Source organism: Muscardinus avellanarius, assembly GCF_963383645.1.
Source record: "Muscardinus avellanarius genome assembly, chromosome: 21".
Lineage (NCBI taxonomy): Eukaryota > Metazoa > Chordata > Mammalia > Rodentia > Gliridae > Muscardinus > Muscardinus avellanarius.
In genome coordinates, this window is record NC_137807.1 from 8,277,781 (window position 1) to 8,303,149 (window position 25,369).

The following is a 25,369-nucleotide window of genomic DNA, read 5'->3' on the forward strand; positions in this document are numbered from 1 at the left end:
GGATTCGAAGCCAGGCTCAGACCCTGTTTATAAATAAATGAATAATAAATAAATAAAAGGGCTGGGGGTGTAGCTCAAAGGTAGAATGCCCCTGAGTGTAATCCCTAGTAAAAAAACAGAAACAAAAACAGAAACAGCCAGGCGTGGTGGCGCACGCCTGTAATCCTAGTACTTGGGAGGCTGAGACAGGAGGCTCGCAGGTTCGTGGACGACCTCAGCAACTTGGCAAGGCTCTGAGAAACTTGTCGAGAACCTGCTTCCAAATAAAAAATAAAGTAGGGCTGGGGGTGGACTGTACCCAGGAGGTATCATGTCTCTGGGTTCAACCCCTGGCAACACACACACACACACACACACACACACACACACACTCACACACAAGCAAACACATCTAGTGGTGTGGGGTGTGCAGGGGAGGGCCGGGGGCTCTGCGGCCCTGTTTCCGGGGTCTGGACACCTCTGTGCCCGTGTGTTTCATTCAGGTAGGTGGCTGGGGGTGCCCGGATGCCAAGGGCCTGAGCGGTGGGTGCCCTGGCAACCCCAGGGGAGCTTCTCCGCCTCCTCCCTGTGCCCTCCTCCTCCTCGGCTCCCCCTCCTCCCGGCCTGGTCTTTCCTCCTTCCTCCTCCCTCCTTCTTTTCAAGGTCCTGGGGACGCACACCACACCGGCCTCTTCACCTGCCCGTCCTCCTGCCCCCTCCCTCTCTTTCTCCCTTGCTGGCTCCCCCTCCTCCCCTGCCCTCCTCCCGCCTCGGTCACGGCCTGTTTGAGGGGAAACTCGGGGTGAGTCCTCCCCGCTCCCAGCGCCACATCCCGCGTCTCGCTCTGGTGAATGTTCTAAAGCAAAACTCACACAAGCCCAGCAAACATGCAGCGGCCCGGCAGAGATGGGCTGAATTCCTCTCTTCTTTCTTTCTTTCTTTCTTTCTTTCTTTCTTTCTTTCTTTTCCCTTTTGAACTGGGGATGGAACCCAAGGACATTCTATCTCTGAGCTATACCTCTAGGTCTAGTTTTTATTCTTTATTTTGAAGCAGGGTCTCACTAAGCTGCTCCTGTCTCAGCCTTCCGTGTACTGGGATTACAAGCGTGTGCCACCATACCTTTCTTTCTTTCTTCCTTTCTGTCTTCCTTTCTGTCTTTCTCTCTCTCTTTTTCTCTTTCTCTCTTTCTCTTTCTTCTTTCACACCGGGAATGGACCATGGAATCCAGGTGCATTCTACCTACCTTCCAGCAATACCCCCAGCCCTATTTTGTTTTTCATTTGCAAACAGGGTCTCACTAAGTTGCTGAGGGCCTCATTAAGTTGCTGAGGTTGGCCTCAAACCTGTGATCCTCCCGTCTCAGCCTCCCAAGAACTGGGATCACAGGTGTGCGCCACCACGCCCTGGCTCTGCCAGTTTTCTTTCAGCCTCTAGAATTCATTACCACCAGGGAACCATGGGGAACAGAGACAGAACCCCAAACAGAGGCTTGAATCCCCAGCTCTGTCGTTCCCTAGCTGTGTGTGTCATCCTGGGCAAGTCCCTCCACCTCAGTGAGCAGTGTGTGTGTGTGTGTGTGTGTGTGTGTGTGTGTGTGTTACTGATGATTGAACTGGGCTGGGGGGGGCATTCTACCTCTGAGCTATACCCCAGCCTTTTTTTTTTTCCATCTGGGGATGGAACCCAGGGATATTCTACCTCTGAGATCTACCCCCAGCCCTATTTTTTATTCTTTATTTTGAAACCGGGTCTCACTGAATTGCAAAGGGCCTCACTAAGTAGCTGAGGCCGTCTGCGAACTGCGACCCTCCTGTCTCAGCCTCCTGAATGCTGGGATGACAAGCGTGCGCCTCCACACCTGGCTTGCACATTAGACATTCTGAAGGCCTACTGTGAGCAGGATATTAAGCAGAAGAAGAGACATTGGTCTGGCCCAGAGAAACTGTCCAAAACTAGCAGCCGCTCTCACCAACCCACCATTACCAAAAAATAACACCCCTTGTGAGTGAGGACAGACGTTTGTATCCAGAGCCCAAAGCAAAGACAAGATACTTTAATTCATTCTATCAAGGTAGGGACAAAAAGAAAAAAAAAGAAAAAGAAAAAGAAAAGAAAAGAAAACCACACATACGCAGCCTGGAGGGAAAAAAGAATTTTTTTTATTAATCTTTCTTCTTTAAAAAAAGTTGATTTTTTTTGCTTTTTAATTTTTTTTTAGGTAAACCTCTTTCTGCTCCCTTCTCTCTGCCCTCCCTCCCTCTTAAAAATATAAAAATGTCCAGCCCCAGATAACTAGAGTACAATAAATAAACAGTAAACACAAAAACATACTTTATTTGTTTTTTCTTTATACAAAATAAAGAAACTAGAAGCGTTCGACTTCCAAAAAAGTATAATATACATCCTGACGGCCGGCCTCCAGGCCCGGGGGCGGAGGGTGGTCTGGGGGCCGAGGCCGGGCGGAGCGGGCCGGGCCTCGCTGCTGGGGTCCAGCCTGGACCCTCGGGCTCAAAACAAACATCAAGGTCGGAAGAGCTGCTGCGCCCCACCTGACCTTGGGCCTCAAGATTGGCCAGCAGGGGGCGCCAGCGCGAAGCCGGATTTGGGATCCCCGGGTTCCAGTCTCCATCCATCCATCCATCCATCCATCCATCCATCCATCCATCCATCCATCCATCCATCTCTCTCTCTCTCTCTCTCTCTCTCATCTCCCTTGGAATCTTTTTCCTTTCTTTTTTCTTTTTGAAAGATGGGGAAAACCCGAGAAATGAGATTACAGCGTGCCACTTGCGTTGCAGGAGAGGCTGGGTGGGGAGGACCCCGCGGCCTCCGCCCTCAACCCTCTCTCCCGGGAGGCGGCGGCGAGGTGCTGGGGCCCCCCCGGAGGCCGGGCGCGCTGGCATCCTCCGCCACGCCGACTTCGGTCCCGGGACACCGCTCGCTGCTGGCCGGAGAGCGAGGCCCGAGCTGCCGCGTGGAGCTGGAGGGGCGCCCGGCCCGAGGGAGGGATCCGCTGCCGGGCGGGCGCGGACCCGGGAGAGGACCCCCGAGGGAGGGCCGGCGTTTTGGTTTCTGGAGGCTGCGTCCCGGCGGCGCCCGGGGCCGGGGCCTTACCACACGGCCGCCTCGTTGAGCTCGGGGTTGGGGTGCGACAGGGGTCCGCTGTAGCCCCCGGAGCCGCTGATGGGGAAGGGCGGGCTGGGGCCGCCGCTGAACACCTCCCCGGGCAGGGGGTGCAGCGCGCCCGGCAGGCCCGGCTCGGGGCTCGGCGTGTCCGGGTGCGAGATCATGTCGGTGAACCTGGGGTTGTCCGCGGCGTGCGGCCCGGCCAGCGGCGGCTCCAGCGCGCCCAGCGGCGTCGAGCCGGGCCCCGAGGCGGCCAGGAAGCTGGAGTCGGCCGGGGACTGCGCCTGCGACGGCGGCCCGTGCGCAAAGAAGTCGTAGTTGCCTCCGGGCGCGTAGTAGTCCCCTTGGTAGTCTAGGGGGGAGGAAAAACCAGAGATGAGAGCTGGCCGGGCCGAGGGGGGCCCGCGGGACCCCAGGGAGGGCGTCCGAAGAGGCCCAGGAGCCGGGTCTCGGGGCGCACGCGGGTCGTCCCAGCATTCGGGAGGCTGAGACCGGAGGATCGGGGTTCCCGGACAGCCTCGGCTACTTAGTGAGGCCCTCTGCAACTCAGCGAGGCCCTGTTTCAAAATAAAGGATGAAAAATAGGGCTGGGGGTGTGGCTCGGAGGTCGAACGCCCCTGGGTTCCATCCCCAGACCCGCAAAAAAAAAAAAAAAGATAAATAAGTAAATAAATAAGCCAATGGCCAGGGCACCGAAGGTCCGGGGTGCAGGGGCCCGCGGGTGGAGAGGGGGGCGGTAAGGGAGAGCCGGAGTCTGGCCCGGGTTAGATGGAGGCCCGCAGAGGGCCAAGGAACCGGAGGCCCGGCCCCTTCAGATGGTGGGAGGCATGGTAGACCCATGGGTGGAGGTTAGGGGGATAATGACAAACGCGGGGAGAGAGACGGGGGGACAATGGAGGCCCCGGCCCGGCCAGCTGTGAGCCTTTAAGTCACAGAGTCCCCGGCGCGCAGAGACGGAGCTGGGCAGCCAGCGCCCATCCCAGTGTCTTCACAGCTGGAGAAGGACAGACTCGGGCACGGAGGGGAAGAGACGGGAGAGAGGGGCCAAGGCTCAGAGTGAGAGGCGGCCCGGGGGGCGCGGAGAAGAGACCCGAGACCCAGAGACTCCGCAGGGGCCCGAGGACCGAGGACTGGAGAGGCCGCAGGTCCAGTGAGACCCAAAAGACACACAGAGAGATGGGCGGCCGCGGTTAGGGACGCGGGGAAACCGCGAGGATGCAGGTCGAAGAGACTTAGGAGCCAGGAGGACAAAATGGAAAATCGGAGGTGCCCAGAAGCCGCGAGACAGCGGCCGGAGGGAGACGGAGCTGGAGGGCCCGCCGGGCTGCGCGGGCGGAGAGGCCGGGAAGGGGACCGACTTGAGAGGAAGGGGGGGGGGAGCAGCGCCCCCTCCTCGTCCCCACCGACCTCACGCGTGCTTGGCCCGACAACTACGGCCATGGCTACTGGGCTACTGTCCGAGTGAATGCGGGATCGCACGTTTGGAAAGGTCTTGTCTGGCTTGGAAACGAGAAAGCTGGGCCTGGAGACTTGGAGGAGGAGGAGGAGGAGGAGGAGGAGGAGGAGGAGGAGGAGGAGATTTGCTGGCCCCGGGGTAGAGCCTCTATCCTCCAGCCTCAGCCAGTTTTGATTGCCAAGATTCTTAGGTTCCGAGCCATTTGGAGACACCAAGCCCTTAGAGGAGCCGGGGATAGCCCAGGGCGCTCTCCTCCCTCTCTCTCTCTCTCTCTCTCTCTCTCTCTCTCTCTCTCTGCACAGAAGCGCATTCCCCCCATTCCCCCCCACCCAGATTCCGGGGCGCAGGGTGCTCCGGGCCACGCGCCCACTCTCCTAAGACAAAGTCCCTTTGCGTCGACCCTCCGGCCTCCCCCGCATTCTCTCCTGCAGGTTCTTAGGGACGCCCCCCCCCCCGCAGACTGGACCCCCTAGAATTGCGGAGGGCGGCCTATGCGGAGGACCCGCTGCCCGAACCGGCGACCACAGCCCGCTTTGTACGGCGGGAAAATCAGCGAGCGCGTCCAGAGCCCAGAGTCCCGCAGCCCAGCCCCGGGGTCTCATCCCCGGCCGAGTTCCGGACACCCCCTTTCGCCCCCCACCCTCTATTTTTTCCCCCAAATTCTTTAGTTCAAAATTGGGGAGGAGGCGTCCGGAGGCGCGGCTTGGGGACAGTGTAGACAGCAGCTGAAACGATCGCCCGCTACGTTTTTCTAAACCACCGATTCTATTCTCGCGGAAAAAAAAAAAACAAGAGAAAGTGGGGGGAAGCGAATCTGGGCCCCCCAAGGGCCGGGATCGAGGGCCCGGCCGGGCCGCGCCCCGCCGCCCCCGCGCCGGCCGCCTCCGCCCATATGGCGGCCGGGCGGAGGTAATTGGAACAAACGCCGTCTGCAGAGGTACAAAAGCCGCAGCTGGGGCTTTGTGCGCGCTCCCACGGGGCGCCGCCCGCCCCGCCGCCCGGCCCCTTTCTCGCCCGCCGCCGCCGCCGCCGCCGGGATTCCCAGTGCGGATTAGGCGGGGCTGCCGCGCCGGGGGCTGGGAGTGCTCCCCCACCCGGGAAAAAGAGGGGGCTCCGGTGTCCGGCCCCCCGACCTGCCCAGCACCCGGCAGGATGGGTGCGGGGCGCGCCGCTCCTCCCGGGGAACCTCGGTTAATTATCCGGGCTGGGGTCCGGGGGGCGGGGGGGGGGTCCGGGGCCGGTTCCCGCCCCCACCAACGTCCCCAGAGCCTGGGAGAGGGCGTGGGTGAGCGGAGACCCCCGGGGCACGCCCACCACCCGGACGGTCCAGGCCAGGCCGGGCTGGGGTCCCCATCCTGCTACCGCAGAAAAAAGAAAAAAGAAAACCCCAGCTTTGCGCGTTTCCACAATTTTAGGGACTTTGGCCTCCGGCTCCAAATCTAACCGGGCTCGGGACCCGGGGAGGCGGGTGGGGGTTTTTCTAACCCCCCTCCTGGAAGCGCCTGGATGCGCGCCCCGCTCCCTCCCGCGCCGTCGCCTCGCGCAATCTGGGTTACCGGCCCCGGGCGGGCGCGCGGTCTCCCCGAAGCTCGGGGCGCCTTTCAGATCGGGCACCGGGAGCCCCCCAAGTTCCGAGGCCGGGAAATAACAGCAGCGGGGTGTGCCGGAGCGCGGGGCCTCCAGAGCAGGATGGGGGAGCCGAGGGGGCAGTGGGGTTTGGGGGTGCGTCACCAAACCGGAGGGGGAGAAAATTAGGGAGGCGAAGACATCGGGGCTGCAGCGACTTCCAAATTCCTCCCATGCAAACTGGGGCTCCCCGGGCCCAAAGATGGAAAGCGGACACCCGGACACCCCCAGTCCAGACAGACCCCTGCGCGCTTGGGTTAAGAGCTCGGAGAACAGCCTCCCCCACACCCCACAGACACCGGGGCAGCCGGGACGGTCCCCCCAGAGCCCCAAGCGCGCCCCCGGCCTTTGCCAAGTGCCCAGGCGCAGGGGCAGGGCGGGGGGCGCGCCCCAGGTGTGGGGTGGGTGCTGGGGGATTGGCAGAGCCCGTGTGACAGGGCGCTGTGTGTGTTGGCGGCCCCTCCTTGTGTGTGTGTGTGTGCGCGCGTGTGTGTGTGTCCGGCGGCGCCGCGCGTGTCCACGTCCGCAGAGCTGTCCGGGCGTGCGCGCGTCAGCTTTTGTGTCCCGGGCCCTCGTGGGTGGCCGCGCGGGTGTCCTTGATCCAGTGTCCTCGGCGATGGGTGGGGCAGCGGGATGTCTCCGCGCGCCCAAAGCGCGCCCGGACCGGGCCGGTGCGCCCAGAACCGTGCGGGCGCAGGTGCGGGGCGGCCGCCCCGGGGGCGCCCCTTACCTCCGTAGTAGGTGTACGGGGTGGACCCCAACATCTCAGACTCGTCCAGGCGGCCGCCCAGCGGACGCATGCGCCGCGGACTCCGGAAAAAGGCGTGCCTCCGGGCGCCCAGCGCGCTCAGCTGCTTCATGCGGCGCTCTTTGGACCGTCGGTTCTGAAACCACACCTGGGCGGAGGAGGGGGCAGTGAGCTGGGGTCAGGGGTGCCCTCCCCCCCCCCCCCGTCCTGCCGGGGCCGCCCCTGCTGGGTCCTAGCGCCTCTCGCGCACCAGGACTCCCCGGAGGCGGGGCCCGGGCCGGATTAGGCCTGCGGGGGTGGAGAGGGGCTTCGGCCGACCAGCCAGGGGTGAAGGATTGGCGGACCCGTGGGGCGACTCATAAAGGCTCGGGCTTCCTGGTCCTCGGCTGGCCGGCGGCCTGACCGCTTTATAAAGGCCTCCCGCCCGACGAGCCTCTGGCCTCGGATCCGGCTCTGGGGCCGGGCTCTGGCCATCAGCCTGCCAGGGCGCGCGGCGGAATCGCCTCTTTTTCTGCTTGGAAAAATGGGGAGAAAGGGCGGTGTTCTGGCCCTAGAGAGACTATATATAATATATAAAACCCTCTTCGTTGATTAGGGCAGGGAGCGGAACTCAGAGAGGCGAAGTGACAGGGCCCCCAAGCCGCAGGTCCAGCACAGCAGGGTTCAAAGTTCCCCGCCTGCCGGACCTCGGCGCCCCAGGCCGGCCCGGCTGGGGAGGAGGGCCTCGCCCGCCCACCTGGATCACTCTCATGTTGAGGCCGGTCTCCTGCGCGAGCTGCTCGCGGATGTGGCGCGTGGGCTTCGGCGTGGCGGCGAAGGCGGCCTTGAGTGTCTCCAGCTGCTTGGCCTTGATGGTGGTGCGCGGGCCGCGCCGCTTGGTGCCCGAGTTCTGCTCCTCGTTCTCATTGTTGGCCGTCTCCTTGTCCGACGACGTCGAGTTGTCTGTCTCCTTGGGGTCGTCCTGCAGCGGGTCCTGGAGGTCCGGGGACAAACTGCGGTCCGTACAGGACGACACTGCGGGCGGACGGGTGGGGAAGGGGACAGCGGAGTCAGCGGTGCCCCCCCCCCAGTCCCAGCCCGCCCAGGCCGCCCGCTGTGTTCCCTGCCAAACCTGGGAGGCCCCTTCCCCGGGACGGCGCCCTCTCTCCAGGCCGGGCTGGGCCTTGGAAAGGGGCCTTCCCAAGTCCTCTCCATCACAAGTAGTGCTGGAACCGGGAGGGTATGCTTTGCAGAAAAACTCACCATCCCACAGAGAGGACCAGGACACACACACACACACTCTCTCTCTCTCTCTCTCTCTCTCTCTCTCTCTCTCTGACCCAGATCCTAGTGACCATCTTCCCAACAGACCTCAAAATTACTAGGACCCCCCAAAGGACACCCGGTGAATTTGGCAGTTCTGAATAGAGAGAGGAAGGGTTTGGGCAAGGGCTCCGGCTCCCAGTCCCTTTCCCGAGCAGGTGCGTCAGGGCGGTGGCGAGCTCTGAACCCAGCACAGACCGGAGAGGGCCAGGCAGGAGGGGGTGCGGGGCGAGGGCCAGGGGCCGCCATACCTGAGTTGAGGCTGCCTTCCTTGAGGCTGGAGGAGCTCAGGTAGTCCTCCTTGCACACGAACTTGTTCTCGTCGATGACGTACAGCTCCTCGCCGGTGGACAGCTGTTTGTTGCACACCATGCAGGTGAAGCAGTTGAGGTGGAACACTTTGCTCCGAGCCTTGCGCACCAGGTCGCTGGGGGAGATGCCTTGCGCGCAGCCCGCGCACTTGGTGCCGAAGCGCCTGCGGACACAGCGCCGGGTCGCTGCAGGCGGGGCCTGGGGTTCGCTTCCCTTCCAGCCCCTGACCTGGCCTCGTCTGCCCCGGCTTCCCAGAAGCCTCTCTTTGTACATCTGTCCAATGGAACCCTAACTCTGTGGTCCTTGGCCAGGGCAGGAGAAATCTTATAAATGTCCTGGGATGTTCTTGGGGCTGGGACGGCCACATTTGGATTCAGCTGAGCTAGGAAAAAATCAAGCAGGGGGTGCAGCCAAGCGGGGTTCAGTGTGCATCCTGCCCCAAACTGCTGGGGCAGCTCTGGGAGCCCGTGCCTGGAGTCCACGAAGGCTAAAGCCAGGCAGCTGGGGTTTGGACCTCTTCTTGGCTTTGCCTCTTGGCAAAGGTCTAAAGGTCCAGGTAGGACCGATCTTCCTGGCCAGCTGGCCCTAGCAGTAAGGTGGGGAGCCTCCCTCTTTGGGGCTGGGCATAAAAGAGAAAGAAGAAACCTGCCACTGATTCCCAGGTCTAACTGGGAGTCTTTCTGGTCCCCAGCGTGGGGACCAGCTGAAGCTATCCTGGAGCTAGGACTGCAGGCCCTAGAGGGGTAGACTGCGGGAAGACTGGGTAAACTGAGTTTCAGTACCCATACCCACACACGCCTTTGGCCCTAGCAAGGAACAGGAGAAGATGACCAGAGTTCATCCTAAACCCTGCATGGCCAGAACCAAGGGGGGTCCTTACTTTCCCTCCTTCCTGACCTAATTTCTTTTCTTTTCTTGGGTTCAGGGAGAAAGAGGCCTCCCCCAGAATGGGTGGTACGGGGGCCCAAAAGAGAGGGGTGGGGTGCAGGATAGGGGCAGGGAGAGGGCTCTGGACTCTGGGGACCCCACGTCTACTCACACCTAGGTCTCTAAACAGGATGAATTTGGGTGACATTGATGTAGTGAGGGCATTAGAAGCCATAAGTCACTTTTGGCTTTATCCAGCAGCGTAATTGGCCATATACACCTTATCAAAAATCATTAGGGCTTTGCAAGGGGCGCCGGGTTTGCACGTGTAAAGGCGCCACTGACATTTTCTCCCATTCAAATTCCCTGGTGCCAAGGGAGGGAGCGGGGAGCGGCTGGGCGCTGGGCCCCCTTCCTCCAGGGTGCTAATCACGCCCCCCCCACCCCAGCGCCAGGAATTCACACTCACAAAGCCGGCTCTGGGTGCCCAGAGAAAACCGGCAGGGCTGAGCCGCCCCCAAATAGCACAGGCTTCTAGCCAGTCTCTTAGCATTTCCCAGCTCTATAAGTCCCCGCCTGCGGGAGGCCCCAAAACAGACTTGGAGGGGCAGGTGAACCGGCCCCGGCTAGACCCTAAGGATCCTGATTTTCCGCCTCCATTTCACCACTGAATTTTTTTCAACAGGAGAGAAGATATTTAAGTGAGCTGCGGGGTGGGCGGGAAGGAGGGGCCGGTTCCTGGTGGTCTCTTCAGCCAGGGGGACCTTTCAGGCCGGGCTCCCTCTGGAGCTGGGAAGTTTGTTTGTCCAGGAGGGTACCCTCTGGGTTTAAGCATTCTGCTGGGAAAAGGGTGCCTCCAGGGAACCCCTAACTCCAGGGAAAATCGCTGGGAGCTTTGCAGCGCCTGTCCCCGGGGTTGCCCCCTGAAGAAGGGGTAGAAGGCAAGTTTGTCGGGACTCCCTCCTTCTTCTGCCCCACTGCCGCTCAGCTTCCCGCAGGCGCAGGAGGGAGGTCAGCGAAAAGCAGGGACCTCGGTGGTCCGGCTGGGCTCGGGCCCTTCCTGAACGAAGGACGGGAGAGCAGAGCTTGGCGGGGGCCCCTCTCAGCTCTCCGGCCATCCGGGGAGGCTGCCGGGGTGGGCGGCCTGGCGCCCTGCTGAAGCGCCGCGGTGGCTCGCAGGCAGCCGGGCGTCGGGGCCTCTTACCTAAAGAAGTCATTCTTGCAGTACAGCTTGCCTTCGCGCGAGAAGCACTTCTCTGAAAGGTTGGTCTTACACTCGCAGCACTGGACACACTTGATGTGCCAGGCGCGGTCCAGCACGTTCAGCAGAAAGCGGTCGAGGATGGGCCGCTCACAGCCCGCACAATGCACCATCATAGCCCCGTGCCCGGCGGCTCGGGCCGCCTCGCCCTCCCTCTGGGCCGCTGGCCCCCGGGCCTCCGGGCCCCAAAGCCGCTGCTTCTCGCTGGCCGCCGCCGGGAGAGTCCGGGCTGGACCACGACTCGGCCCGTCAAGTCCTGGACGAGCCCTGGCCTGGCGCTGGGCTGCCCAGAGCGGGTGGGGGCGGGGTGGCGCTCACGACCTCATGCCCGGCCCGCGCCCCCGCGCTCGCCCCGGGCTCCCCCAGGTGTCTCGGTGGCTGCGGGCCTTCGCGGTGTCAGGCGCCTGTCCCTGTCGCGGCGGCGCCGGCACTTTCCCCCACTTTCAAGCGGTCCCCATCCTCATCTTTGTCTAGCAGACGCCTAATTCGCGCATCCTTATTCAGATTTGGTGACGTGGCGCGGCACGTAGGGGGCCCAGCGGCCAATGGGCGCGCCGTGGTCATGGCAACCTCTTAAATTTATAGCATATCTAAATTGGCTACAGCGTTGCGGTCCGGACAGAGCAAAAAAAAGGAGGCATGAGTATTGTTGAGTATTAGCTTCTACCGGGTTCGGAGGCTAAGTAAGTATTTATCTTCCAGTTTGGAGCTGGGGGTGGGGGACGCGCCCTGCAAATCTCTCGAATCAAAACGAATCTCTCTCTCTCTCTCTCTCTCTCTCTCTCTCTCTCTCTCTCTCTCTCTCTCCCTCTCTCCTTCATCGGGAATATTTGGGAACCAGGGTTCCAGGGCCTAGTGGCGGTGGGACCTCCCACCCCCTTCGCCAGCCATCCCCGGGAACTTGCAGAAGTTGCCAGAAGCCCGGGGTGCTCTGTCTGTCTGTCCGCCAACACCTTCCTGGCAGGGCCCAGCCCCCCACTCTCCCAGATTAAATCGGTGCCCCTGCGCAGCGGTACTCTGGACCTGGTTTCTTTTGCCATACAGCGGGCTGGGGCCCAGCGGGCCCTTTCTCATGGAGGGAGTGGAAGCAGAGGCTCCCGCAGCCCACCCACCACCTCCAGCCCGGCAGCAGGGCCCCAAGCCCCGGCTGGCTGGCTTGGGGCGGGCGTGGGGTGCCATCTCTTCTGGCCTGGTTCAGAACTCCAGGGTTTCAGGCCTGAGCTCGACGCTTCCTGGGTTCTGGGAGAGATTCACGGAACCAGGAGGGGGGCCCTGGAGGGTTTGCGGGCCGGCGCTCACCTCTCCTCTCCTTTGCTCCCCATACCTTTAGATTCCTGGCCAGCCAGCCAGGCGCCGAGGTGAGTGGGGTGCACAGGCGGAGCAGGGAGCTGTTCCCACCGGCCGGCAAGCGGCGGGCAGGCCAGCTGGACAGCTGGAGTAAGTTTGGCCTTCAGAGACAGCAGGAGCCAGCCGAAGCACGTGTGTCCTGGCGCTGAGGGTGTGTGTGTGTGTGTGTGTGTGTGTTGCTGGTGGGCGTGAGGGGCCTGAAGGGGAGGGGAAGGGCCAGGCCTTCTCTCCCGGGGACCTCTGGCTCCAAGTTGGGGAGACTGGGAATGTGCTCCTTGGGTATCTGTTGGCTTTCGGGAAGAGGACCGGCAGGGCAGGGCCTGGGCCCCCGGGTTGAAGCCAGAGATGTGTGCCCAGTCTTGGCTGTGAGCTCTGTTTGGGTGGGCTTCCTGAGTTTGTTAGTGTGGGTTTGAGCTCGAGAAGCCCATTGTTTTCATGTGTTTAGAGTGTGTTAGGAGCCAGCCTCCTGAGTGCATTTTGGGTGTGCAGATTGTATGTGTGCAGATGTGCATGTTTGTATTTGCGGCCGGTCCTGCCCCTGTTTGTGCTCAGCAACGTGTGTGCGTCTTAACCTTCGGGAGCCTGGCGTTGGCACACGGAGGGGAGGGCGTTTGTCTGTGTGTGAGACGATTTCTGTCCGTGCGTGCCAACGCTGATGCCAAGGCGCACTTACTCTGAACGCGTGTGTTTGTGTGTAGACAGATCAGCCCGCGTGTGACTGGGCGCTGGGTTGGGTGTGTTTGGGAGTACAGAATTGTGTAGCCCTGCTTGTGCGTCGGTCAGCCCGTGTGTGTACCTGCCTGTGTCCCTTCATCCAGGCAGCAGGTTTTTGTTTATGTGACTCCTAGAGGGGGTTTTTTATTTGGAGGGGGGGGAGGACGTGTTTATATTTGTGTCTCTTTCTAGAAGTTTTCCTTCAGAGACCAAGGGCAGCAAGAAGGGGGTCTCTCTGGGGATGGGGAATTGATGGGTGCCGGCCCCAGGCATGGACCCACCAGCTGGGCCTGTGGAAGAGAAGTTTCTGCCTGTGGGGACTGTTCCCGATCGGCCCCTCCATCCCACCGGGGGACAGGCACCGCAGGGCACGGTCTTGAGCCTTGAGTCTTGAGTGGTGAGTTGTGCTGTGTGTGAGGCTCAGCCGGGCACCAGCAGGTGGAGAATCTCACTTGGCCTCCTCGGCCTAGCCAGAGGCTCGAAAAGCCTCGGATAAAACTCAGTTTCTGGTAGCACCTGGCCCTGCCTGCCTGGGGCGTCGATGGTCCTTGAGCTTTGGCGGGGCAGAGATGAAATAAATAAGAACCCGGGAGAGAGGCCCCGGCCTCCCGGCGGCCGACCGGCACTGCCTCGGTCTTTGTCTTACTCAAGCTTTTCTGTCTGGGGTTCTCATCTCCTCTCCGCTCCTGCCTCCGCTCCTCAGCATCTGTTCTCTTTCTGTTTACCTTGCTCCCCGCGTCTCCCTCCCTCCCTCCCTCCCTTTTTTCCTTTCTCTCTTTTTGTTCCCCCAACCCCGCCTCTCTGGCAGGGCTTCTGAGCCCAGCCCTGCTGGTGATAGTTCTTGCTGTGCACGGCAAAGATTTGGGGGTCTGGGTTGAAGATGTGCACCCCCACACTCTACAGTATTAACCCCCCCACCTGCCCGGCCCTTCCCACTCCAGACTAGGCAGATGTGTCGACTCAGGTACCCTCAAGACATCCACAGGGCAGGTTGGGCACCTTCCCGGCCTGGACTCAGCACTCGCTGCTGGGTGCCTGTTTACCCAGCTCGGTCTGACTCTTACAGGGAACCTCCCATTCTCCTTTCTGGATCTTAAATGCCAGCGCACAGCCAGGGCATCCTAGAAAAGCTGCAGATATAAGGAAGAGAGACCAAACAGAAAGGAAAGCGGCCGCCCAGCTCTCCGCAGCCTGCCTGGGAGGGTGCCCTGGGCTCCGAGATAAAGGCTCTACTTCCAAAAACCTGGGTCTGACCTTCCGCCTTTTGTAGCAGAGCTGGTCCTGCTGCAGCCCACGCCGCCGCCCTCCATCCAGGGTCACCGTGGGGGGCTTCACCTTCAGTACTCGGCAGCCGCAGTTTCCCAAAACCCTTTGCCAGTCGGGCCGCCTGGGAAGTCTGGGCCGGCTTCTCCAGCCCGCAACCTTCCCCGGTTGCACAGCGTCTAAAAACAACCAGCAGACCAACTATTAGCTGCGTTCTCCTGCCCTAACAGCGCTAACAGATGGCGACCAGGCAGCGAAATCCCCTCCTATATGTAACTAATAAACCGCTTGTGTCTTAACAGGGTAATGCATGGAGACGCAATGTCACTTATACAAGATGTTGATGGAATTTACTATATAAAAACCTTCCTCTCAGAGTAGAGCTTATCAACGTTACAACTCAACAGACGGCGGCGGGATAAGTAAAACAGACAAAAGACAAACAAGATAATAATCTGTTTCCAATCACTTAAGCCCTGTAGAGTTAGTAATATGTGGTTTGCATATCCCCCTTGAGTTTGGTAATTAATTACTGGCGAGGAGGCGCGCACCCGCCCGGAGTTTTAAGGCGGGCGGAGGTGGGGTGCGGGGGCTCCTTTCTCCTCTTTCCTCGGCCTGGACGCGGGGCCGCGGCTGGATCGGGCTTCAGGCGCTTGGAGCTGCTCTTCCTGCACAGGGAGAAAAAGGGACATTTCATTAAAGCTCCTTATTTCTGAGGGATGTCTGCAGCCAAAGTGGGACAGGAGTTCCACAGGCGGCCCGAGTTTCTCCGAGTCCATCTAAGGCACCCTCTCCTTGGCATGGTCTCGAGTGACCAGCTTTTTTTTTTTAATTATTTTTATTTATCTTTTATTTTAGAACGTGCGCTCTGGGGCCCGTGGCGCCGGCTGCGGGCGCCCAGGATGCACACCCCTCCCTCGCCCTCTTCTTTCTTTAATATATCTTGGGAGAAGCAGCTCGACTTTCATGATTACCGCCTCCCCCACCCCACCCCGACCCAACACGCATCCTCACCCCACCCGAAGAGCAGGCGAGGCTTTAACTTTAACCAAACAGCAGCGAGCGCCCGGGAGCTGCGCTCTCGGCCGGGTCTGCGCGGCGGCGGCGTTACAAATTGTAAATTTAAATTGTTTGCCGGATTCATTACCTCCCCTCTTTGATTTCAGCCAGCCGTGAAAAATTATACTGGTGTACCACTGAGAAACTGTTTTGCCGCAAAGAGCCCGCGTGTAATCACTGGCTTTCTCCCTCCGACAAAAGTGTAATTATTTTGTTTGGGGTGTAAATACAGGCCGCGCCGCGCACACACACTCAGCGTCCCGCCGCGCGCGCGGGCGGAGAGGAATCTGACCCCGCGGGGCAGCGGCGCCCCGGGCGGGACGCGGAGGGTCGGGGGCTCGGGGGGCTCGGGCGGACCCCGCGAGCCGGCCTCTGCCCGCCCGGCCTCGGGTCTTCCCGAGGACGGCCCGAGGCACCCCGTGCACGCCCGCGGGGTGCAGGATGGGGCAGGGGTGGGAACGGGATGGGATGGGGCCGGGCTGGACCGCGCTCCGGGTTCCCGCCCAAGGGGGCCGGCTGGATAGCTGGTCAGCCCCAGCGCGGGCTCCCGAGCGGGGGCAGCTGGCCTCGGGACGGGGGGCGGGGGCCACGGCTCGCGGGCCCCGTGGGCGCACACCGGGGGCTGTTGGGTTTTCAGATCCTCTCTGCGGGGCGCAGAGCCTCCTGTCCGCGGAATCGTGCACCGCTTAATTAACGGTCTGGTTAGCTGGCCTGGCCTGGGACGGCTAATCAGAAAGGCAGGGGGGCCTTCCTCCATCCATCCATCCATCTCTCTCTCTCTCTCTCTCTCTCTCTCTCTCTCTCTCTCTCTCTTTCCATCTCTTCTTCTCTTCTTTAGAACTACAGAGGAGGCAGAATTAACTAAACAATGGCGCCCCTCTATAAGTCCCCCCGCCCTTCTCCAACATTCTCCCCCCCACACCGGGAAAGGGGAGGGGGTTTCTGAGTCAGAACTCAGTCCGATGCCCGTGTGAGGACTGGAACTTTGCAAAGGCTGCTGGGTTGCAGGTTCCCCGCCCGCCTCAGTGGCCTCACCTGGCCCTGTGCAACTTGGCGGGGAGGCCCCTGGTTCCAAATTAAAAAAAATAAAATAAAATCAGCTAAAATAGGGCCGAGATGCCGCTTAGTGGTAGAGTGCCTGTGGATTCAATCACACACACACACACACACACACACACACACACACACACAGCTGAGTCAGCTTTTCGGGGTGGGCCCGGCAGCTCCGGGTTGGAGCAGGTGGGAGGGATTTTGACTGAGCCTAAATCTGTGAACTCCTGGGTGCCCCTCAGCCTAGTCCTCCCTTGCAAGCCCCCCCCCAATGCCCCTCCAGAGACACCCCCCCCCCAGGTCGCTGGGGCAGCACAAACAGGTGACACCGCACTGCTGGGTGCTGAATGCAGGCTCCAGCCACCCCCACCCCCGGGGCAGGTCTAGTTCAGGGTTGGACCCTGCAGGCCGAAGGGCTCAAGGACGCCTGTTATCTCCCATCCTCCGAAGGAAACTCTGACCTCTGACGGTTTTGTTCAGAGAAGACCCGCATCTTGGCCCAGAACAGCTCGGCCCCGCTCTCTGAAGCCCAGATTCCAGGCAGCCGGCGAGGGCCCTGGGCTGTGGGGCCGAGCAGAGCAGGCCTGGGGTTTTCATCCTCGGCCCTGGGGTCTGGGGTGGCCCCTCCACACCCAAGGGTGCGGCCCCCGTGGCCCCACCTGGGGACTTCAGGTAAAAAGTGGGGAAGCTTCCCGGGAACCCCAAATCTTCAAAATAAGGGCCTCGCTCTCTCTTTTCTCTTTCCCGGTGGCCAGCTAGATTGCTTTTATTGGAGTCTTCTTAGAACTCCCCTCTAAGTCTTTTTTTAAAAAAATATATCGGTTCCAGTGGCTCACACATTTCTCTGTCTCTCTCCCCTCCCCCTCCATTCGTGCCCGTCCCCTCCCGCCCGTTCAGGTCCCACCCTTTTTGTTAGCCTAATATGGGTTCCTTTAGAATTTGCCTGACTTTGGCAGCCTGAGCTGTGTGTGTGTGTGTGTGTGTGTGTGTGTGTGTGTGCGCGCGCGCGTGCGCGCGAGAGCGCGTGTGTGTATTTCTCGGTTGCTAATGATTGTGTGTTGATAGAGTAATACAGTGGCCTCATTAGCCTTTGTTTAGAAGGTGTTAAAAGGGAAATCTGCATGGGAAAGCGGCGGTTTACACAGCGGCCGGCTCCACTCCGCGGCCACAGCAGGCTTGGGGGAGGAGGGCGGGGCGCACCCTGGAGCGAGCCCTCCCCCAGGTGCCCCCCACCGAGGACCCGGGAGGGGGAGGGGGCCGGGAAGGCGACCCCACCTCCTCCCTCCCAAGGCGAGTATGTTTGCCCCTGGGCACCCTCCTGCTCAGCAGGGCCTCAGCGGGGAGCAGCTTTCTCCAACTCCTCCAAGCAGCTCCTCCGGGTGCTGTGGCCTTTCTCCCCCCGGGGTCTTTTTGGGGCGAAGGATGCGGAGGGCGCAGAAGGCTGTTCGGTGGGGAAACCATTTCCAGAGTCTTTTTTGTTGAGGGGCGGGAGGGCGATACGTTATTTTAGAGGCGTAATACAAGTCAATCCGCAGCAACTCGGGTCTACTGGCTGGTGGGTGGGTGGCGATCTCCTAGCGCCCCGATGCCCAACTGGGGCTCCCAAGCTTCAGGGGGGTCTTCGAAGAATCCTTTCTTTCCTCCCAACACCTTTACAGAATGCCTTCTGGGAGGTCTTTTTTTTTTTTAATATATACTTGGAGATTGAGCCCGGGGGAGTTCTACCCCCAAGGGACACCTCCAGGCTTTAAAATTTTTGGTGTTGTTTTTGATGTTTTGGAAACAGGGTCTCTCGTTAGGTTGCTGGGAGTCTCGCTAAAAATTTTGAGGCTGGTCTCGAACCTGCGACGCTCCTGTCTCAGCCTTCCAAATACTGGGATTATGGTGGGGGCGTGTGTGGGGGTTCCTTTTTAAAGTAGCGTTTCCATTCTAGCCCTGCTCTGGAGTTCCACTTTGGGAACGAATTCCGGGAGAATTAAAAAAAAAAATCGTAGCTTGTCTGGCCAACTTCTCTAAAGCGCATAACTTTATTGACGTGGGCAGGCGTGTGTGTGTGTGTGTGTGTGTGTGTGTGTGTGTGTGTGTGTGTGTAGGATTTGGGGATGGAGCTTCACAACAATTTGGCCTCTCCCATGCACTAGGGGAAATCAAGGTTTCTGGCTGAGTAGAAATCCTCCCCACCCCCTTAAAAAATCCTGGATCTGACGAAACGACCCAGAAAGGAAATGTCTTGAGTAGCTTGGATGGGGAGAGAGGAAACCGGAGCATTTTCTCGGAGGGAGGACGGGGAGGACTGCAGCCTCGGGTTGTAACAGGTCGCCCTTTTTGTTTTGTTTTTTTTCTTTTGGGGATGTGATCGCATCTAAAGAAGAAACACGTTCTCATTCATTGATTTTGATTTTTCCCTCCCCGGGCTGGAGGCTGCAGGTCTCGCTAACCTCACAGAGTGTCCTCCCGTCCCGGCAGCCTGAGGCATGCACCTCTGAAGCATGGGACACCGCCGTTTTGGTTTTATTTGTTCATTTGTGTGTGTTTATGGTTTTTTTTTTTTTTCTTCTGTCGGTCGAAGGCGAGGTGTTGTCTAAGGACAAATCGTGGGCGGCCGGGGCCTGGAGGAAATGACAGCGAAACGAATTCCAAACCCAATCTGAACCCCGGGTGCCCGACATCCACCCCGATGGGGTGTAGACGGAGTGGAGGTTCCCCGGGAACCCAGCTAACCTCGCCTCCCCCAGCCCCAGGTGCGATGGGATGGGCTCCGGGCGGCGTTCGGAGGATACGGGGAGGGACGGGGCAGCTTCGACCGCCCTCTCCCCTCTCTTTCTCTTTCTTTCTCCAGCAGGTTGGTTGGAGGTGGCGGCGACCCAGACAAAGGTGGGAGCTGTCCGCGGTGCTGAATCGCGCGGCGAGCGAGCCGGCTCCTCGCTCCCTCCGGGTCCCCTCTTCTCGGGGACACTCCTGCCCTCCTTTGGGTATAATTCAAATTCACTTCTTTTTTTTTAAACCTCTCTTTAGAACCGAGTCCGGCTCACAGGCATTATATGCACACACACGCACAGTCCAGAAAAACAAAACGATTGGTTAAAAAAAAAACACGACAATTTCTCTGTTCTTAAATTATTGTTTATTGTAATTGTAGTCTATAGGAGACGCAAGTAGCTATTTCCACCCGCGAAGAAGGGAAAATGGATTTAACAACAACAAAAAACCCCAACAGAATGAAACCGTAACGAATGCTATGAATCTGCCCTTTGATTTATTCTGAAAAATAAAAATAAAAACAACAGAGGCAAGAGGTTTAGTTTTGGGGGAATTTTTTTTAAGTTGTGTGTGTGCAGAACTGGGGCGTTCTACCTCTGAGCGACACCCCCAGCCCTGTATTGTTCTTTATTTTTGAAACAGGGTCTCACCAAGTTGCTGAGGCTGGACTCGAACCTGCAATCCTTCTGTCTCGGCCTCCCAAGTCCTGGGATTGTGGACCTCTGCACCACCACACCCAGCCTGAAATTTTATATTGGCTCCCTGGCAGTTTAACTTTTGGGGGAGAAAAATGTCAGCCCTGGGGAGGTTTGGTGGCTTGGCACAAGGGCAGACAGGTCTTGGGAGAAGACCCAGGGTCTGTGCGGGTGAAAGTGATGGACACTGAGTTGACTTAACCCTTTGGGGGCAAGGGTGAGACCTGAAAAGATGATGATCTTTGGGGTTAAGAGGGAAACAATTCCTTCAGGCAGTTTGGACACAAAAGGGTTAACCTGGTGCTGTCTTTTCCCGCACATCCTTGGTGTTATCTAGATGCCTGGCATGGTGCATCCATTCCTCCGTTTGGATTTGTATGCAGCACTTGTCTAGGGAAGTTTGTGCAAGGGAGAAAAATAATCACGTACTCTCTCCCTCGGGCAGAGCACCCATTTTTTTTTTTTTTGTGCATAGAGACTTGTTCCTATTTCCTCGAATATCTCATAGCCACGCTGCCTCCCAGAGAGCCTCGACACCCTGGAGCCACCTCTTCCAGGGGTCTTCTGAGTAAGTACCCGTCGAGCTCGCCACTGTTGGGGTGTTGGCTGAATTCAGTCACTAGCACCCCCCCCCATGTGAAGTCAATGGAATGGCGTCAACCTGGCTCCCCCTGTGGACACTGTAGAGCGAATTTGCTCATAAAGGTAGAAAAATGAGAATGCTCGATCCAGAACGGTTTGCAACAATGGGGTTGCCTCTTAGAGTTGAGAGCATTGACTTTTTGGTTCCTGTAGATTCGACTGTTATCTTCTTATTCAAGCACCCTCCCGTCTTTAATTGAGACCGACAGAGGTCATCTCTTTGGACCCTGGACCTTCCAGCCTTGCAGAATGCCAAATCTCATGGGACCAGGAGAGAGGCACCTTGACCTTGGGCGATAAAAGACAAGAAAAGAATAAAGTCATTTTTTTTTTGGAGTGACCACTAAGTGTCTTTGATTTCTTGATCTTTATTGAAACCATGAAAAGTAGTGGGTGTGTATTACGGCCCTGTTTTATAGGGGAGAAAACTGGGGTGCAGAGACGCTAGTTGTTGTTTATAGTTGCATAACAAAGCCTCGTGATTTTTTTTTGGTGTGTGTGGTACTAGGGAAGGAACCCAGGGGCATTCTACCTCCGAGCTACACCCCCAGCCCTAATTTTTGTTCTTTATTTTGAATCAGGGTCTTACTGAGTTGCGGAGGGCCTCACTAAGTAGCTGAGGCTGTCCAGGAACCCAAATCCTCCCGTCTCAGCCTCCAGAATGCTGGGATTACAAGCGTGAGCTACCACGCCTGGCTTAAGGCTTGTGATTCTAATTCAGATTTTGGAAACTGTGCTCGCTGTAATACCCCAGGCTCTTCTGGGAGTCATACTGATGGTTACACTTGGGATATACCAGCGGTTATAATGCTAATTTAAAACCAAGTATAGTCAGTCAGGCATGGTGATGCATGCCTGTAATCCCAGTACTTGGGAGGCTGAGGCAGGAGGATCGCAGGTTCGCTACCAGCCTCAGGTACTTAGTGAGGACCTTTGCAACTCAGTGAGACCCTGATTTAAAAAGAAGAAAAAGAAAGAAAGAAAGCCGGGCATGGTGGCTCGCAATTATAATCCCTGCGCTTGGGAGGCTGACAGGAGGATCGCACAGGTTCGAAGCCAGCCTCAGCTACTTACTGAGGCTCTCAGCAACTTAGTGAGACCCTATTTCCAAATAAAATATAAAATAGGTCTGGGAGTATAGCCTGGAGGTAGAAAAGCCCCTGGGTTCCACCCTCAGCACACACACACACACACACACACACACACACACACACAGAATACAAAATAGGGCTAGAGGTGTAGTTCAGAGGTAGAATGTCCCTGGGCTCTGTCTCCATTACAGAATAAATAAAAATAAGTAAATAAATAAATAAATAAAGAAACAAAGAAAACTAAGGATAGTCAGCCAGGCATGGTAGCACATGCCTCTAATCCCAGTACTTGGGAGGATGAGGCAGGAGGGTCGCAGGTTCACTACCAGCCTCAGCTACTTAGCGAGGTCCTCTGCAACTTACATCCTGTTTCAAAATAAAAAATAAAACAGGGGAGAGGGAGAGGGTGCAGCTCAGAGGTAAAACGTCCCTGTGTTCAATTCAATTCCAATAAAACACACAGTCTTGTGCATGTGCGCACACACACACACACACACACACACACACACACACACCCTTTGGTTTCCCAGCCCACCATGGCCTGCAGTTAGTCTAAGTACTGACTCTGAATGCCAGACAGAAAACTGATCCATGGGGGCTGCCTCAGAACGGGACGCTTAGTGTAGAATTCTCTGAGCCCCACCCTTGGGCTCGACTCTGACGCCCCTTTCTCTCCTGCCTTCCACCCCATCCATCAGCAAGTCCAGCAAGTTCAGCTGGCTCTGCCTCCAAAATACACCCCAAGTCATCTGCGGCTCATCTCCTCCTCCGCCATCACCTGGCCCGGGCCACCACCTCATCTGTTTTATAGCCTCTCGACCAGGCTCTTCTGGGCCAGCCCTCCCCTCCAATCTATTCTCCACACTATGATGGAGGTTCTATTTTAAAATCATAAATCAGGCCTTGTCATCCTGCCTTTAGCCCTCCAGCGACTCCCCCTTGCACTTGGAATACAATCCAGACTCCCGGCCCCGGTGCAGGGCTCTGGCTGGCTCCTGTGGCCTCGGTAACACCCGCCCTCTCACCCGGCCCCCTGCGGCCCACCGAGCGGGCTCCTCCCCGACACCGTCCCACCTGGCTCTGCCCCAGCCTGACGAAGCCAAGCACTTAGGTCTTAAACCTCAAACAAGTCTTTCCTGACCATTTTATTTAAAAGCACCCCATCTCTGGCCACTCTCTAGTCTTTCTTTCTTTCTTTCTTTCTTTCTTTCTTTCTTTCTTTCTTTCTTTCTTTCTTTTTCTTTCTTTCTTCTCTCTCTCTCTCTTTCTTTCTTTCTTTTTCTTTCTTTTCTCTCTCTCCAGCACTGGGATGGAACCCAGGGGCCATCTACCTCCAGGCTACACTCCCAGACCTATTTTATTTTGAAACAGAAACAGGATCTCTCTCTCCCTCCCTCTCTCTCTCTCTCTCTCTCTCTCTCTCTCTCTCTCTCTCTCTCTCTCTCTCCCTCCCTCCCTCCTCTCTCTTTGTGGTACTGGGGGTGGCACCTAGGGGCTTTTCTACCTCCAGGCTATACTCTGAGACCTGTTTTATACTTTATTTGCAAACAGGGTCTCACTAAGTTGCTGAGAGCCTCACTAAGTAGCTGAGGCTGGCTTCGAACCTGTACGATCCTCCTATCTCTGCCTCCCAAGTGCGGGGGATTACAAGCATGCGCCACCACTCCTGCCTTCCTCTTCCTCCTCCTTCTCCTCCTCCTCCTCCTCTTCCTCCTCCTCCTCCTCCTCTTCTTCTTCTCCTCCTCCTCCTTCCTTCCTTCCTTTATTTCTTTATTTCTTTATTTTTTTTTCTGTTGCAGGGGATTGAACCCTGGAGTGTTCTACCTCTGAGATACACCTCCCAGCCTTAGTGTTATTTTTTGTTTTGTTTTGTTTTAAAACAAGGTCTTGCTAAGTTGCTGAGGTTGGGCTCAAACCTGTAATCCTCCTATCTCAGCCTCCCAAATGCTGGGATGAGCACATCTGGCTTCTAGCCTGCCTCTTTATCTTCTTTGTAGCCCTTATCAATATCTAGAAATAAATTATTTTACTTATTTTGGGGCTGGAACCCAGGAGCATTCTGCCTCTGAGCTAAACCCCCAGCCCTATGTTTTCTTTTGTGGTACTGGGGGTGGAACCCAGGGACTTTTCACCTCTGGGCTATACTCCCAGACCTATTTTATACTTTATTTGGAAAGAGGATCTTACTAAGTTGCTGAGAGCCTCACTAAGTAGCTGAGGCTGGCTTTGAAACATGATCCTCCAGTCTCAGCCTCGCAAGGGCTGGGATAACAAGCACGCGCCACCACGGCCTGCACCCAGCCCTATTTTTTAATTTTGTATTTTGAAACAGGGTCTCACTGAGTTGCAAAGGGCCTCACTAAGTAGCTGAGGCTGGCTGCGAACCACAATCTTTCTGTCTCAGCCTCTCAAATGCTGGGATTACAAGTGTGCGCCACCACGCCCGGCTCCTATTTTATTTTTTTATTTTGAGACAGGGTCTTGCTAAATTTTCCATGCTGCCCTCAAATTAATAATCTCGGCTGGATGCGGTGGCACAAAATCTGTATGCCCAGTACTTGAAAGGATGACACAGGAGGATCACAGGTTCAAGGCCAGCCTAGCAATTTAGCAAGGCCCAGTTTCAAATTAAAAATAAAATAGGGTGTGGGGGGAATGTAGCTCAGTATGCCCCTGGGTTCAATTCCCAGTACCACCCCCCCAAAAAAGAAAGAAAAAGTGATTCTCCTGCCTCAATTTCCCTAGTAGCTGGAACTATAGGTGTGCACCACCACAGTCAGTTTAGAATTATTTTATTTATATGTTTAGGTAGGTACATATTATTGTGTGTGTGTGTGTGTGTGTGTGTGTGTGTGTGTGTGTGTGGTACTGGGGATTGACCCCATGGGTGTTCTAACATTGAGTCACACCCCCAGCCCTGTTTATTTTGAAATGAGGTCTTGTTAAGTTGCCAAGACTGGCCTTGAACCTGCGATCCTCCTGTCTCAGCCTCCCAAGTACTGAGATCAGAGGGGTGTGCCCTGGCGCCCTGCTTAGGTGCATATAATCTTTCTCCCTTAATAAAATATCAGTCCCACGAGGACAGAGAGACTGTGTTTGCCTTATTCTCTGTTTATTTTTATTTATTATTTTATTTTATTTATTTATTTTTGGTGGTACTGGGATTCCTGGAAGCCCTTCTACCTCTGGGCTATACTCCCAGACCTATTTTATATTTTTATTTGGAAACAGGGTCTCTTAAACCAGAGGGGCTGGCTCCGAACCAGCGCGATCCTCCTGTCTCCGCCTCCCAAGCGCGGGGATTACAAGCGTGCGCCACCATGCCCGGGTATATTTATTTATTTATTTATTTATTTATTTATTTATTTGCAGGTCTGGGGGTGGAACCCGGGCGTATTCTACCTCCGAGCTACACCCCCTGCCCTATTTTTTATTCTTTATTTTGAAACCGGGTCTCACTGAGTTGCAGAGGGCCTCACTAAGTAGCTGAGGCTGTCCGCGAACCGCGATCCTCCAGGTCTCAGCCTCCCAAATGCTGGGATGACAAGCGTGCGCCACCAGGCCCGGCTTATTCTCTGTTTAACCTCCAGTGCCTAGCTCGGTGCCGGCACACGGCTTTTCAATATGCACGTGTTGGCTGGATGAACAATGAACGCACACATTCAGTGCTGCAGAAGTGGGACAGAGATGAGAGAGGACCGGCCTTAATCGGCCCATTTATTAGGGTCTGAAAACGGAGTAGCTGACTGGGTGGTTTCCCAGTTTGGATGAAGGAAGAGAAAAATCTTGCCTAAAAACCTCTAGAAGATGCTGCCATCGCGGCGACTCTGCAGACTAGATAGAGAATCAAACCTGAGTGGAGAAATTTATTTACCAGGAACTGAGGATTGAACCCAAGGACATTCAACCTCTGAGCTACACTTCCAGCCCCTTTAAAAATTATTATTTTTGTTCTTGTTGTTGTATGGGGAATTGGACCCAAGGAATTCTACCTCTGAGCCACGCCCCCAGCCCTATTTTATTATATTATTTGTTTGTTTAGTTTATCCCATGCTTGGGAGGTGGAGACA

General features: G+C 57.2%; 1 protein-coding gene across 1 annotated transcript; it reads right to left on the minus strand.

Annotated features, from left to right (window-relative positions):
• Positions 1 to 3,090: 3,090 nt before the first annotated feature.
• LHX5 (LIM homeobox 5) lies at positions 3,091 to 10,794 on the minus strand (the record flags this gene model as incomplete). Its single annotated transcript, XM_080717972.1, has 5 exons — positions 3,091 to 3,458; positions 6,919 to 7,084; positions 7,673 to 7,950; positions 8,490 to 8,713; positions 10,622 to 10,794. 5 exons carry the CDS (start codon positions 10,792 to 10,794, stop codon positions 3,091 to 3,093), a joined length of 1,209 nt encoding a protein of 402 aa, XP_080574098.1.
• Between the last annotated feature and the right edge of the window lie 14,575 nt (positions 10,795 to 25,369).